This window comes from Microcaecilia unicolor, chromosome 8 (assembly GCF_901765095.1).
Source record: "Microcaecilia unicolor chromosome 8, aMicUni1.1, whole genome shotgun sequence".
NCBI lineage: Eukaryota > Metazoa > Chordata > Amphibia > Gymnophiona > Siphonopidae > Microcaecilia > Microcaecilia unicolor.
Window position 1 is genome coordinate 184,608,488 of NC_044038.1, and position 15,996 is coordinate 184,624,483.

General features: G+C 51.0%; 1 protein-coding gene across 1 annotated transcript in view; it reads left to right on the top strand.

The window, feature by feature from the left end:
• The window catches only part of NSD1 (nuclear receptor binding SET domain protein 1), a 226,858-nt gene that overhangs the window by 106,412 nt on the left and 104,450 nt on the right, over positions 1-15,996 (top strand). The window contains 1 exon segment of the mRNA XM_030212301.1: positions 13,403-13,526. Within this exon segment, the coding sequence (XP_030068161.1) occupies positions 13,403-13,526 (124 nt within the window).

Consider the following 15,996-nt stretch of genomic DNA (forward strand, 5'->3'; position numbering starts at 1 on the left):
TTATGGAGTGGATCCCCCCCAAAGAAGAGAGGTGGTGATTGAAAGAAACACCTGTTACAGGCTGAGCAGCACTGGATCTTTTAATTGACACCAAGATTGAATAGCATCACTTTTTTTGGAATTATTTACCTTCACTTCGATTGGTCAAAGTCATGATTAACATACCCAATATCTTCCTGATTGACTCACAGAATGTGAGTGAGTGAGCAGCGGTTTGTTGCCGAGCCCCCATATCTTTGCTGTAAGAGCTGATAACGTTGAAATGATATAAGATATTTTTGTACAATGTAGATGTTATGGTGATTTTTCCTTTTACAGAACTAAGCTCCGCAAGTCCCTGAAGCAGTGAATGAAACGCTGATCACCGTCAGACAGTTACGGCAGCGTTCAGCATGTGGGCTATTTTTAAAGTTAAGTACATTTGTTTATATTGAATGCTTGTAAATGGAGCCTTGAGAAGTTTATTGATAATGAAAAGAAGAAATAGAAGAAGAAATCACAGGAGATGTCTATGATTATACTACAGCCGCTTTGAAGACTGCAACTTTTGTAGAGGGTCTGGGCTTGCTGAGGCTTCTTCCTCCTTGCGATCTGTGTTTCTGGTAAAAGTCACTATCCTCTTGCACGACTTGTGTAGTATAAGCCGGTTATCCTGGGGGAATTCTACCCAGCTGCACAACACAGAATTCTGTGACGGCGCCGGCATCAGGTCCCCGATCTATGTCCCCCTTCTCTGCAGAGATCGCACAACAAGAAGAGGATGAAATGATTTGCACATAAAGCCACTGCCTCCTCACCTGATGGCCTAAACATGACTGTTCTGTGAACCACACGAGCCTCCGTACAGCCCCACAGTTCATAGAAATAGTCTGGTCTAGGCCGGCAGAGCAGGAGGATGTGGCCTGATGTGCAGCAGTTGATTTTCTGCTCCTCTTGCAGCACAATCTCTGCGAGGGAGAGAGAGAGAGACTGAGGAGGGGCAAGCTGAGTGTGCCATGGGGTTGGGGCACAATAAGTTGAGAGTGTGCCACTGGTGTGGGGGGGGGGGGGGGGGGGGAGATCAGGCGAGTGACTGCCATGAAGGAGGGTGGGGGAGAGATACAATGATAGCTGATGAGGGAAGGGGTGTGTGACCTGGAGGAGGGAGAATTAGAGGTGGGACATTGCATTTGGAGGAAGACAGAATTAGGATTCTTGCTGGAAGTGAGAGGGAGAAAGAACTACAGTTGGAGTGAGAGGAGGAACTGGGGAGACTCGAGACTGAGGAGGGGAAAGGAAGGAGGCCTTATCCTGAGGGAATTCTGTGTAAAAACTCTATAAAGAAACAATTTTGGAGATTTTTAAATATTGTATGTAGAATTCCCACAGGAGGTAGTCAGTGTATTGGCAGGCTGAGAAGAGGAGTGAGAATCCAAATTCTTCGGGTGGGGAGGAGGGTGATTTGTTAACCTGACCATGAGCATCTTCAACAGATTTGGCATGTGGTGTAAGTCCTCTTTCCTTGTCATCTATACTAGTCCAGACTAATGGGTTATGTCCATGTACCAGCGGAAGGAGACAGAGAAAATAGTTCCAAGTAAACCACCCCTTAAGGCAGTGCAGCCTGGAATGTTCAGTATTTTCTCTGTCTCCTAGTGGATTGTGGACGGATCGTGCAGCTGCTCTGGGTTGCTTGCTGGTAGCTCCTGTCCCAGATTCTTGTGACAGTGGAGCCAGGGGTGTGCTGGTAGCTGTGTTGGGGCTAGTTTTAGATGATACTCAGTGGTCCTGAGTTCCTAATCTGCCAGCTAGGGTGATATCCAGTGACCCTGGTTCCCTCCCCTTCCTCCCCTGGCTGTCTTTCTAGCAGGGTGATGGTTAATTGTGGCATGGAGTAACTTGTCTCCCCTGTGGGGTTCTTCTCTTCTCCGAGGACAAGCAAGCTGCTTGTTCTCACGACTGGGTTGACGTCCACGGCAGCCCCCTCCGACCGGGAAAAAACTTTGCGGGAGGTCCCGCATGCAGGGCACGCCCACCGCGCATTCGCGGCCATCTTCCCGCCCGTACGCGACCGTTCCCGCTCAGTTTTTCCCTTTCCGCGCTGGAGACGTGTTTTTCGTCCCTCTTCTAGTCAGCCCCGGAAACCGGATTGCGGCCTAGCCCGCATTTTTTTCTTTATTGTTGTTACGCGTTCTCTTTTTCTCTTCGTTTAAAAAAAAAAAAAGAAAAAGAAGTTTCCCCTCGTCGTTCTTAGTCGCGAGGGCGCATCGTCACGGCCTTGTGGCTGCGCGGTCGTTTCTTTCTTTTTCGGGTGTGCTTTTCACCGCCACCATCGACGATTTTGACTTCGCCGACGTGATTTTTCCGTCCATGTCCTCGAAAGTCCCGAGCAGATTCAAGAAGTGTGGTCGGTGCGGCCGGCAGATCTCGCAGACCGATACTCACACTTGGTGTCTCCAGTGCCTCAGCCCGGAGCATAATTCCAAGACATGCAGCTTGTGTCTCGGCTTACGGAAGCGGACACAGGTGGCGAGGCAAGTTCTTTGGGACCGTCTTTTTGGAACTTGCACCGGCCCTTCAACGTCAACCTCGACGGCATCGGTGTCGACAGCCGGGTCTTCGGTGCCGGTACCGATGTCGACGGCGTCGGCGCCGACTATGACATCGACCCCAGGAGCACAGGTACCTTTGGCCCGGCGACCTGCCAGCGACAGCGCGGGCAGTCTGCCCCGGCCGCTGCCCAGGGCCATCGGGACCGAACCCTGTCGGATCCGATACCTCGAGGCTGTGGGGGCTCCACCTCCTCGTCCCTTCCGCGGAGCGCCGATGACGGACATCGGAAAAAGGCTAAAAAGCATCGCCATCGGTCACCCACGACGCACGGGACTGGCAGCTCCGGGACATCGAGGGACGACTCGACGCCCAGGATGCGGCAGTGCCGGGAGGAGCGTTCCCCTTCGGTCGAAGAGGTGTCGCTGCGCCGGTCGTTGAGTATCTCGGTACCGTCTCCTGGACCCAACCTCTTCCATTACCGGACCCACACCGGCCCCCCTGCCTTTCCCGACAGCGGGCCTAGACGAGTGCCTCCGAGCCATCCTTCCGGGGATCCTGGAAGGGCTGATGCGCCAGGCCCTGCCGGCACTGGAGGTGCTTGCGCCCTCAGCGCTGTTGATGGAGGTGCCGGTGGTCTCTGGCCCGGTGATGAGGCCTCCGACGCTGCTTGCGGCACCGGTATCGACCGCCACTCAGGTGGAGTCCCAGTCGACGTCGATGGAGGGAGCTTCGTCCCCGCCGGCGCAGGAGTCCACCGCTCGACGCCATCATCGAGGACGTGGTTCCTCGCAGTCGAGACGGGCCTGGTTGAGGTCTGAGCTGAGAGAGCTCATGTCCGACACCGAGGAGGAGGCCTCGTGGGGGGAGGAGGAGGACCCCAGATATGTCTCCTCAGAGGAGTCTGTGGCCTTCCCTCCGACCCCACTCCTTCACCGGAGAGGAAGCTGTCGCCTCCTGAGAGCCTCTCCTTTGCCTCTTTTGTCAGGGATATGTCTATCAGCATTCCCTTCCCAGTGGTTACTGTGGATGAGCCGAGGGCAGAGATGCTCGAAGTCCTCGACTATCCATCACCACCTAGAGAGTCTTCCATGGTGCCGTTGCACAATGTCCTTAAGGAGACACTGCTTCGGAACTGGTTGAAGCCACTATCTAATCCCACCAACCCCAAGAAAGCGGAGTCCCAATACAGAATCCACTCAGACCCAGAGTTGATGCGGCCTCAATTGCCTCATGACTCGGCGGTCGTGGACTCTGCTCTCAAGAGAGCACCGAGTTCGAGGGATACTGCCTCGGCGCCCCCTGGGCGTGAGTCTCGCACTCTGGACTTGTTTGGGAGGAAGGCCTACCTATCTTCCATGCTCGTGACCAGAATCCAATCATACCAGCTCTACACGAGCATCCACATGTGGAACAATGTGCGGCAACTGGCGGACCTGGTTGACAAGCTCCCTCCGGAGCAGTCCAGGCCATTTCAGGAGGTGGTCAGGCAGCTGAAGGCATGCAGAAAGTTCCTGTCCAGGGGTATCTATGACACCTGTGATGTGGCATCTCGAGCTGCGGCCCAAAGTATAGTGATGCGCAGACTTTCCTGGCTGTGTGCCTCTGACCTGGACAACCGTACCCAGCAGCGGCTGGCGGATGTCCCTTGCCGGGGGGGATAACATCTTTGGCAAGAAGGTCGAGCAGTTGGTGGACCAACTACACCAGCAGGAAACCGCTCTCAACAAGCTCTCCCACCGGGCGCCTTCAGCATCCACCTCAGCAGGTGGACGTTTTTCCCGGGCCCGGCAGGCTGCACCCTACGCCTACAGTAAGCGTAGGTACACCCAGCCGGCCCAAAGGCCTCCTCAGGCACAGAGACAGTCCCAGCGAGCTCGTTCCAGTCAACAGCGTGCGCCTAAGCAGCCCCCTGCGCCTCTACAGCAAAAGCAGGGGACGAGCTTTTGAATGTATCCATGGGAACATAGCCGCCATCAAAGTAGCTGTGCCGGACGGCCTACCGGTCGGGGGGAGGTTGAAAGTTTTTCACCAAAAGTGGCCTCTTATAACCTCCGACCAGTGGGTTCTCCAAATAGTGCGGTGCGGATACACCCTGAATTTGGTCTCCACCCCACCAAATTGTCCACCGGGAGCTCAATCCTTCAGCTCCCATCACAAGCAGGTACTTGCAGAGGAACTCTCCGCCCTTCTCAGCGCCATTGTGGTCGAGCCCGTGCCACCCGGGCAGGAGGGGCAGGGATTCTATTCCAGGTACTTCCTTGTGGAGAAGAAAACAGGGGGGATGCGCCCCATCCTAGACGTGAGAGGCCTGAACAAGTATCTGGTGCGAGAAAAGTTCAGGATGTTTTCCTTGGGCACCCTTCTACCCATGATTCAGAAAGACGATTGACTATGTTCCCTGGATTTAAAGGATGCTTATACTCACATCCCGATACTGCCAGCTCACAGACAGTATCTCCGATTCCGACTGGGGACACGTCACTTTCAGTATTGTGTGCTGCCCTTTGGGCTCGCCTCTGCACCACGGGTGTTCCCGTATCTCGACGATTGGCTGGTGAAGAGCACCTCCGAGGCAGGAGCTCTTCGGTCCATGCAGTGCACTATTCAACTTCTGGAGCTGCTGGGGTTTGTGATAAATTACCCAAAGTCCCATCTCCAACCAGTCCAATCTCTGGAATTCATAGGAGCTTTGCTGAATTCACAGACGGCTCAGGCCTACCTTCCTGAGGTGAGAGCTCAGAATCTCCTGTCCCTCGCTTCCCAGACCAGAGCGTCTCAGCAGATCACAGCTTGGCAGATGTTGAGACTCCTGGGCCATATGGCCTCTACAGTCCATGTGACTCCCATGGCTCATCTTCACATGAGATCTGCTCAGTGGACCCTAGCTTCCCAGTGGTGCCAAGCCACAAGGAATCTAGAAGATGTCATCCGCCTGTCCATCAGTTGCCGCAATTCGCTGCGCTGGTGGACAATTCGGACCAATTTGACCCGGGGACGCCCATTCCAAATTCCCCAGCCCACAAAAGTGCTGACGACGGATGCATCTCGCCTGGGGTGGGGAGCTCATGTCAATGGGCTCCACACCCAGGGGGTGTGGTCCCCCCAGGAACAAGATCTTCAGATCAACCTCCTGGAGCTCCGAGTGGTCTGGAACGCACTGAAGGCCTTCAGGGATCGGCTGTCCTACCAAATTATCCAAATTCGGACAGACAATCAGGTTGCAATGTATTACATCAACAAGCAGGGGGGCACCGGATCTCGCCCTCTGTGTCAGGAAGCCGTCTGGATGTGGTGTTGGGCACGCCAGTTTGGTATGCTTCTCCAAGCCACATACCTGGCAGGCGTAAACAACAGTCTAGCCGACAGGCTGAGCAGAGTCATGCAACCACAAGAGTGGTCGCTCCATTCCAGACTGGTACGCAAGATCTTCCGAGAGTGGGGCACCCCCTCGGTGGACCTTTTCGCCTCCCAGACCAATCACAAGCTGCCTCAGTTCTGTTCCAGACTTCAGGCACACGGCAGACTGGCGTCGGATGCCTTTCTTCTCCATTGGGGGACCGGCCTCCTGTATGCATATCCTCCCATACCTTTGGTGGGGAAGACCTTACTGAAGCTCAAGCAAGACTGCGGCACCATGATTCTGATAGCGCCTTTTTGGCCCCGTCAGATCTGGTTCCCTCTTCTTCTGGATTTGTCCTCCGAAGAACCGTGGAGATTGGAGTGTTTTCCGACTCTCATTTCGCAGAACGGCGGAGCACTTCTGCACTAGCCTTCAGTCTCTGGCTCTCACGGCCTGGATGTTGAGGGCGTAGATTTTGCTTCGTTGGGTCTGTCTGAGGGAGTCTCCCGTGTCTTGCTTGCCTCTAAAAAGGATTCCACTAAAAAGAGTTACTTTTTCAAGTGGAAGAGGTTTGCCGTTTGGTGTGAGAGCAAGGCCCTAGAAACTCGTTCTTGTCCTGCACAGAACCTGCTTGAATATCTTCTGCACTTATCAGAGTCTGGTCTCAAGACCAACTCAGTAAGGAATCACCTTAGTGCAATTAGTGCTTACCATTATCGTGTAGAAGGTAAAGCCATCTCAGGAGAGCCTTTAGTCATTCGATTCATGAGAGGTTTGCCCCCTGTCAAGCCTCCTGCAGTGTCATGGGATCTCAACGTTGTTCTCACCCAGCTGATGAAACCTCCTTTTGAGCCTCTGAACTCCTGCCACCTGAAGTACTTGACCTGGAAGGTCATTTTCTTGGTGGCAGTTACTTCAGCTCGTAGAGTCAGTGAGCTTCAAGCCCTAGTAGCTCATGCTCCGTATACTAAATTTCATCATAACAGAGTAGTCCTCCGCACTCACCCTAAGTTCCTGCCAAAGGTGGTGTCGGAGTTCCATCTTAACCAGTCAATCGTCTTGCCAACATTCTTTCCCAGACCGCATACCCGCCCTGCTGAACGTCAGTTGCACACTTTGGACTGTAAGCGAGCGTTGGCCTTCTATCTGGAGCGGACACAGCCCCACAGACAGTCCGCCCAATTCTTTATATCTTTCGACCCCAATAGGAAGGGGGTCGCTGTCGGGAAACGCACCATCTCCAATTGGCTTCCTCTCCAAGATACTTGAACGCACCGTTCACAGCCGCTGCATTGATTTTCTCTCCTCTCATGCCATCCTCGATCCACTTCAATCCGGCTTTTGCCCCCTACACTCGACAGAAACGGCACTATCTAAAGTCTGCAATGACCTGTTCCTCGCCAAATCCAAAGGTCACTACTCCATCCTCATCCTCCTCGACCTATCCGCCGCTTTTGACACTGTCAATCACAACCTACTTCTTGACACACTGTCCTCCTTTGGGTTCCAGGACTCTGTCCTCTCCTGGTTCTCCTCATCTCTCCCATCGTACCTTCAGAGTACACTCTCATGGTTCGTCCTCCTCCCCTATCCCGCTCTCTGTTGGAGTTCCTCAGGGATCTGTCCTTGGGCCCCTCCTTTTTTCAATCTACACCTGTTCCTTAGGCTCCCTGATCTCATCTCATGGTTTCCACTATCATCTTTATGCTGACGACACCCAGCTGTATCTCTCCACACCAGACATCACTGCGGAAACCAAGGCCAAAGTATCGGCCTGCTTATCCGGCATTGCTGCCTGGATGTCCAACCGCCACCTGAAACTGAACATGGCCAAGACTGAACTTATTGTTTTCCCACCCAAACCCACTTCTCCTCTCCCTTCACTCTCTATCTCAGTTGATAACACCCTCATCATCCCCGTCTCATCTGCCCGCAACCTCAGTGTCATCTTCGACTCCTCCCTCTCCTTCTCTGCGCATATCCAGCAGATAGCCAAGACCTGTCGCTTCTTCCTCTACAACATTAGCAAAATTCGCCCCTTCCTCTCTGAGCACACCACCCGAACTCTCATCCACTCTCTCATTACCTCTCGCCTTGACTATTGCAACCTACTCCTCACCGGCCTCCCACTTAGCCACCTATCCCCCCTTCAGTCCATCCAGAACTCTGCCGCACGTCTTATTTTCCGCCTTGACCGATATACTCATATCACCCCTCTCCTCAAGTCACTTCACTGGCTTCCGATCAGATATCGCATACAGTTCAAGCTTCTCCTACTAACCTACAAATGCACTCGATCTACAGCCCCTCCTTACCTCTCTACCCTCATCTCCCCTTACGTCCCTACCCGTGACCTCCGCTCTCAAGACAAATCCCTCCTTTCAGTACCCTTCTCCACCACCGCCAACTCTAGGCTCCGCCCTTTCTGCCTCGTCTCACCCCATGCTTGGAGCAAACTCCCTGAGCCCATACGCCAGGCCCCCTCCCTACCCATCTTCAAATCATTGCTCAAAGCCCACCTCTTCAATGTCGCTTTCGGCACCTAATCACAACACCTCTACTCAGGAAATCTAGACTACCCCAACTTGACATTTCGTCCTTTAGATTGTAAGCTCTTCTGAGCAGGGACCATCCTTAGTTATTAATTTGTACAGCGCTGCGTAACCCTAGTAGCGCTCTAGAAATGTGTAGTAGTAGTAGTAGGCTAGCAGATTGCATTTCCTTCACTTATGCCCAGGCTGGGCTGGCTCTTGAGGGTCATGTCACGGCTCATAGTGTTAGAGCCATGGCAGCATCAGTGGCTCACTTGAAGTCTGCCACTATTGAAGAGATTTGCAAGGCTGCGACGTGGTCATCTGTCCACACATTCACATCGCATTACTGCCTCCAGCAGGATACTCGACGCGACAGTCGGTTCGGGCAGTCAGTGCTGCAGAATCTGTTTGGGGTTTGAATCCAACTCCACCCTCCAGGACCTGATTTTATTCTGTTCAGGCTGCACTCTCAGTTAGTTGTTCTTCGTAGGTCAATTTCTGTTATGCCCTCGCCGTTGCGAGATTCAATTGACCTGGGTTCTTGTTTTGAGTGAGCCTGTGAGCTAGGGATACCCCAGTCATGAGAATAAGCAGCCTGCTTGTCCTCGGAGAAAGCGAATGATACATAACTGTAGCAGGTGTTCTCCGAGGACAGCAGGCTGATTGTTCTCACCTACCCTTCCTCCTCCCCTTTGGAGTTGCGTTTTTTTCTCATTCCTTGGCTTGTCATTCAACTGAGTGGGAACGGTCGCGCACAGGCGGGAAGACGGCCGCGCATGCGCGGTGGGCGTGCCCTGTGGGCGGGACCTCCCGCAAAGTTTTTTCCCGGTCGGAGGGGGCTGCCGTGGACGTCAACCCAGTCGTGAGAACAATCAGCCTGCTGTCCTCGGAGAACACCTGCTACAGGTACGTATCATTCGCTTTCTGTGGTGGTAGGTATATCTGAATTTCTGCCTCTGAGGTAAGCCTTTATTTATTCCTGTCACTAGTGAAGAAGGTTGTTTATAAAAGAAAAAAAAAGGAAGCTTTGTTTTTTCCCTCCTTTTCTGCCTCTGAGGTAAACCTTTATTAATTTCTGTGACTAGTGAAGAAGGTTGTTTATAAAAAAGGAAACTGTTTTTTCCCTCCTTTTCTGCCTCTGAGGTAAACCTTTTTTAATTCCTGTCTCTAGTGAAGAAGGTTGTTTAAAAAATAAAGAAACTGTTTTCCCTTCTTTCTCTTGCCTGTTGCCTGATTTATTTTCCCACCTTTGCCAATGTATTCTAGGGGGCCGCTTTCAAAGTTTCTTTGAATTTCGCTGGCTGGCGCCTGATTCTGATCTTGGACCCTTCTGAACTGGTACCAGTTGTTTTGATTTTTTTTTTGTGGGGCATGGCTCGTGCCTGGATCACAAAACTCAGTTGTTTTTCTCCTCTTCACGGTCCTAGATGGCAGCTGGTTCAGAGGGCGGACCCGTTGCTTGAACTTGTACCTTTGCGGTTCAGAGGTCTTATTCTGCCATTTCCAAAATGGGGGAAGTCTCTCACTGGCTCTGTTTGACTGCAGGCTCGGTCTTTTTAGTCCAGGGCTATATTTTCATTCCTGTCAGCCTTACACGGCTGTTGGTCAGTTCTTTTTCAGACCGTCCGGTCTCTGCTGCTTTTGGCATCTTGGCTTGGGACGCCCCTGCTATTTGATTCTTGTTTTGGCAGCAGTTTTTCCTCCCTTCCTTAGGGAGGTTCTGGTTCTCTCGTCCCCGTGGATCCCTCCTGTCTGCTCTGGTTTGTCTGCAGGGTACTTTCCTTCTGGTGGGGGTCCGAGTTGCCCTTGGTGTGCAACTACTAGCTCAAATCCCTCTTCTGAGTACCCTTGAGCGCGCCATTCTTGCCAGTATTTTGCTTGGACTCAGATCATTGTCTCTTTAAGGGAATGTGCCTTTTTAGGACTAGTGTGCCACAGCTCTTCCTTGCTTCCCTTGCTTTCGGGCGGGAGTTTTAGCCTGGCACAGACGGATTTTCCCTTTTCTAGTTTCAGGCGCCTCTCTCCTGGCACATTTGGCACTTCTTCCTTTTTCTGTAAGGGACGCAGTTCTTTCCTATTGAGCAGATTTATTGCTGTGCATCTGGAGTTTGACTCTCCCTTAGCTGGTTTTTCTTCACTTTGGTGTTAGTGGCCAGCTTCCTGTTTGTTCCTGGCCTGGCGAGAGTTGTTTCTTCCTCACTGCCTTGCGGCTGCATTTTGCTCCCTATGGTCTGAGGATTCCAGCTCCGTGATGCTTACCTCCCTCTTGTCGGGAGTTCTTTCTCTACGTTGACTGCTGCTCCGTATCAGTTGCCTAGGAGGGCAGTCATTGTGGCTCAGAGACCACTTGAGGGCCGAGAGTGTCTCTTGGGGCACGAGGCTTTATCTTCTTGTAGTTTTAGTCCCTCTGGGCCAGGGGAGTGCAGCGCCAGGTCTGCATTTCCACAAGTTGTGCTCCTTTCCTGTTGACCTCCTGGAAGCACCTTCTTCTCTGGCTGTTCCCCGAGACTCCATCTATGCATTTTGCTTGTTGAGCACAGCTCCATCGCTGCATGTTGAGCGCGGCTCCATCGCTGCATGTTGGGCGTGGCTCCATCGCTGCATGTTGGGCGCTGTTCCATAGTTCCAGGTTGGCTTTAGTTCCATCGCTGTATGTTGAGGACAGCTTTATCGTGGCATGTTGAGTGACGTTCCTTCGCTGCTTATTCTGCAACCTTTCTTCTCTGCATGTTGAATGCAGCTCCATTGTCACATGTTGAGTGTAGTTCTTTCTCTGCAGGTCTCAGCGTGGGGCACAGTCCTGTGTCTGCCTGTGGAACGCAACTCCTTGTCTGTGTGTGGCATGCAGCTCTCTCTCTCTTTGTGTATGGAATGCAGCTCCACCACTTGTTGAGTGTAGCTCCATCTCTGTATGTTTAGCATAACTCTTCTCTGCAAATTAGGTGAAGTGGAGCACAGCTCTGTGACTGCAGGTGCTATACAGCTTCATGTCTGCATAGGAAGCATAGCTCCTTGTCGGCGTGTGGAGCACTGCTCTTTGTTGGCGTGTGGAGCGCTGCTCCTTGCTGGCGTCTGGAGTGCAGTTCCTTGTTTGCATGTGGAAAGCAGCTCCTTGTCTGCGTTTTATACACAGTTCCATTGCTACTGCAGCTTCAGTTCTGCAGGTTCCTCTAACATCCAGCTCTTTCAGTGGGGCACTGCTCATCCTGTGTTACTCTCAGCTTCGTCTCTGCTTGTTCAGGGCATTTCTATCTTTGCCAGAGGTGTGCAACTCTTTCTTTGCCCATGGTGCATGGCTTAGGTTGTGTGCTTTGAGTGCAACTCCGTTCGTTCTCATTGAGCATGGATCCTTCTCTGCCTGCCTGATGAGCGCAGCGTCTTTTTCTGTCCATTGAGCACAGTTCAGTCTCTGACTGTGGAGCATATTTTCACCTTTGCCTGTTGGGCACTGTTTCACCTTGTTGGTCAACCCCAACTTTTTTCTGCGGGTTGGATACAGTAACATTTCAGCAGTTGTGGCATACCGCAGTTTAGACTGCTGGACAAGGCTGTTTTGTCTCCTGTTAGCCACCTTTCCTGTGGCACCTTTTCTTGCCGTAGCCTCTTGGTGACTGGCGAGAAGCTTCTCCATTGCTGAAGTTTGAATTAGTCTCTGCTCCTTTTGTGGCTACTTGGCACCTTGGGGGTCTTTTCTCCACAGAGTGGCTCTTGACTCTCTTTTTGTCTCCTTTTGTTCTCTTGGCTCTGTTCTTTCATCCCTAAGTCCAGAGCGAGCTGGTTGAGGAGTACTCTTTCTACGGTTGTACCCTAGTATACATAAGCACCGCCATACTGGGAAAAGACCAAGGGTCCATCAAGCCCAGCATCCTGGTATGCTGCTGCCCTTTTCATGGTTCTCCTTGAGAGACTAGTGCTCCAGTTAATTGGTTCTGTTAACTCTGGAGTCTCTTCTTGTTCTGTGGAGTTTGATTCTCTCACTAGGCACGGGTCTGGGTGGTTCCTAGGCCTTGCTTCCTTTCTTCTTTGAAGTGTGGCGCACTGTTTGGGGTTGCGTACTCCTAGTACTTGTTAGGGTCGCTTCTTCCTCCATTCTGGACTCAAGACAGGGGTACGTAATTTTTCTTTTGCTCAGGACGTTTGTTTTACGTCCTACGGCTTCAGTTCCTTTTCTAGTGTCTAACTCTGTTCCATTTTGGTAGCCTGGTGGTTCGGATATTTGAATCCTTTTCTGCTGATCAGTTTTTTGCTGTGTGTATAACTTTGTTGATTTTTCAACCTTCTGCATTCTTCTTTTCTCCCCCCCCCCCCCCCCCCCCCCCCCTCTTTGGGAAACTGCTTTGCTACATCCCATTAGTCTGGACTGGTCTGGTGTAGATGACAAGGAAGGAAAAATTATGTTCTTACCTGATAATTTTATTTCCTTTAATCATACCAGACCAGTCCAGATGCCCTCCCTGGCTAAAGTCTGTCAGAGTGTTGTTTCCTTAGGTATCCCTGGCTGTTCCATGACGCTTCAGTACGCTGGGATGTCCTACAGCACTGCCTTCTTCATCTTCTCTATTCAATCTCCTGCCACTTGTTGTTGTGCCAGCTCTGTATGACTCCTGTTACTTGGCAACACGGAGTTCTTTCCCCTGATTCAGGGGTAGATCTCTATGTGCTTGAGCAAGCTCAGTATGGACCATTAGGAGCGAGGTTGCAGTTGCCTTTGGCCAAGGAGGAACAGTGAGGTTCTGCATATTGGCTCCAAGACTTTGCCTGTTTGGTATTAACTGTGTTTTCTTCTAGACTTCAGAGCACCATTGCTTGGCTACAAAATACTGAACATTCCAGGCTGCACGATACCCTTAAGGGGTGGTTTACTTGGAACTATTTTCTCTGTCTCCTTCCGCTGGTAGATGGACAATAACCCATTAGTCTGGACTGGTCTGGTATGATTAAAGGAAAGAAAATGATCAGGTACGAACATAATTTTTCCGTTTAATCCATCATACAGATTTGTGAGAAGCTGGGGGAGCTGCTGCTATGCGAGGCTCAGTGCTGTGGGGCTTTTCACCTGCAGTGCATTGGGATGTCTGCAATGCCAAAGGGAAAGTTCATCTGCAAAGAATGCTCCACAGGTATAGTGTGTATGCTTCTGTAGTGCATAGACAATGTTCTGTCTCCATTGCCATCCTAGATAGCATAGGGTGCTTGTTTGTGGATTACCTCTCCCTCCCTCCAAAGTTCCACTTCTCATGCCCTTCACATAAGAAGTGCCCGGCTGAGTCAGTAGTGACCCATTCCTTAGTGTCCTTCTGGATCAGCCCAGAAAGATACTGATGGTTATGCACTCCTTCCAGCAGGTGGAGACTGAGAATTCTGACTCTCGTGAGAGCCAATAAGAGCCCTGGCTAGCTATAGTAAGATCCAGTATTCTCCGTCTCCAGCAGGTGGAAGGCGGTGAGCCCTTGTCAACAGTGGCCCATTGAGCCCAGCATTCTGGGTCACCTGGGAATAGCCAGCAGAGCCCATAATCTTAGCTCTCGCATGCAAGTATGAGAACTGAGTAGGGTAGGGTCCTGCTAATTCTCTTCACCCTTTCTGTCCTGAGAAGTGGGTGCCTGACTGTTGTTGTGGCACTAGGTACATCCAAATATTTTCAAATATTTACTTGTTTCTAGTATTTATATGTATTGCTCTGTTCCTTAGCATCCCTCCGGACCGGCCTAGGATTGGACTGATGGGTTGTGCATGCTTTCCAGCAGGTGGAGACTGAGAAAAAAACTCTGACTCTAGAGAGCCAATAGGAGCCCTGGCCATGTCAGTATTTTCTCAGTCTCCCAGCAGATAGGAAGTGAGCCCATCAGTCTCTCTTTGTTAGTTTATAGCCTTTTCTTCTCTTTAGCTTTTTATTCTGTGCCAGAGGAACTGTTTAGAGGCTTGTTAGAGTTTCAGCATTTTTTACTTTTCAGCCTCAGGGGTTTTACACTCGGGTGCCCCGGGTCCCTCCCCCTTTCCTCCCCATCTCCCTTCTAATAATTACAAAAAAAAAAAAATTAAAAGGGAAGGGCTACCCGTTTGACCAGCAAAGGGGTATTGCCTTTGGGAGAGGCAGCCAGGATTAAAACGTAAAAGAAAATAGAAGCAATGCTTTCCCATTGATTTAACGAGCAGGCAGCTCTGTTTACTGTTCTGTGTGTGGCTGTTTTTTCTTAGCTGCTCAGCTGTTAAAACAAAAAAACGAAAGAAACTTTCTGCTCTTGTTTCTTGCTGCCATACCGTCCCATTTTAGGAGGTACATATATTTTATTTGTCATTCCGGTCAGCGGAGCGGGGTTTTTAAAAAAATTAATTAAGGCGTGAACCATCTAGACGCGTGCACGCGTTTCGCCACGATGGCCGAAAAACTTAAGCGTTGCGCTGTCTGTCAGCGTCGGGGGGTTAATTCCTCCGGCGCTTGTAAATATTGTACGGCGCTGGATGGATCATCGAGTTCGGTTCTTCCTCCGATTTCGGGGACTTCAACTGTTCCTAGTTCTTCGCCGTCGCGGGCGGCTCCAGTTGTTGCGGACGTCTCAGGCGCGCTTCCGGAGGCCAGTTCAGTGAAATTGGCGTGAAAGGCGGCCATTTTGAATTTTGCTCCATCTTCGCCGTCGCTTGGCCAGTCTGCAGCTAGCAATGCCACAAATTCAGGGAATTTGGATTCAGGAGCTCTGGTGCAGGCTGGGACCACTCAGGCAGGGGGATTCCCTCCTGAGTTTGTTCTTCAGATGTACCAGGCCTTCTTGATGCAGAAGGACGTTTCAGGAGCGGGGGTCTCAGGAGAAGCTGTCAGACCTCCTCTTCCTGCTAAGAGGCCAGAGCAGGGGAGTTGCAGTTAGATCTTTGGTCTGATCAGGGTCAAGACATGCCCATTTTAGAAGAAGAAGAAGATCTGGCGGAGCATGTCTGGGAAGACCCCTCTTCTATATGTCCTGATGCTGTGTCTTTTGTCCAAGGGGATGATCCTTCGGTGGCTAGAGTATTCCATAAGGATGACTTATAAGAACTCATTTCTATGGCCTCCTCTACTTTGAATTTTGAGGATCTTCCTCCAGTTTCGGAGGTCGATAAGGTCGATTTCTTGATTAAGGGGTGTAGATCTGTCGCCAAAACTTTTCCCATGCATCAGGACATTTGGGATGTGATTAAAGTACGATGGGAGGTCCCAGATGCGGCTTTTCGCCCTACCAGATCTATGAATCGTCTTTATCCGGTTCCTGAAGCAGATAGAGCTCTGCTTAGGGTTCCAGTGGTTGATGCGGTGGTTTCGGCAGTTACTAAGTGTAACACGGTCCCCGTCGATGGAGGAACGGCACTTCATGATGTTCAGGACAGACGGCTGGATTCTCTGCTCAAGAATTTATTTATTTATTTATTTATTTGTAGCATTTGTATCCCACATTTTCCCACCAATTTGCAGGCTCAATGTGGCTTACATTTGCCGTAATGGCGACATGAGGATTAAAGTGGTAGTGCTTATTCATTAATAACAATGTGGTTGGTCAGACAATAATAAGAGTTTGGTTTTGTCTAGTTCATGTTGTCTTATTATTTAGTATTCAGGAT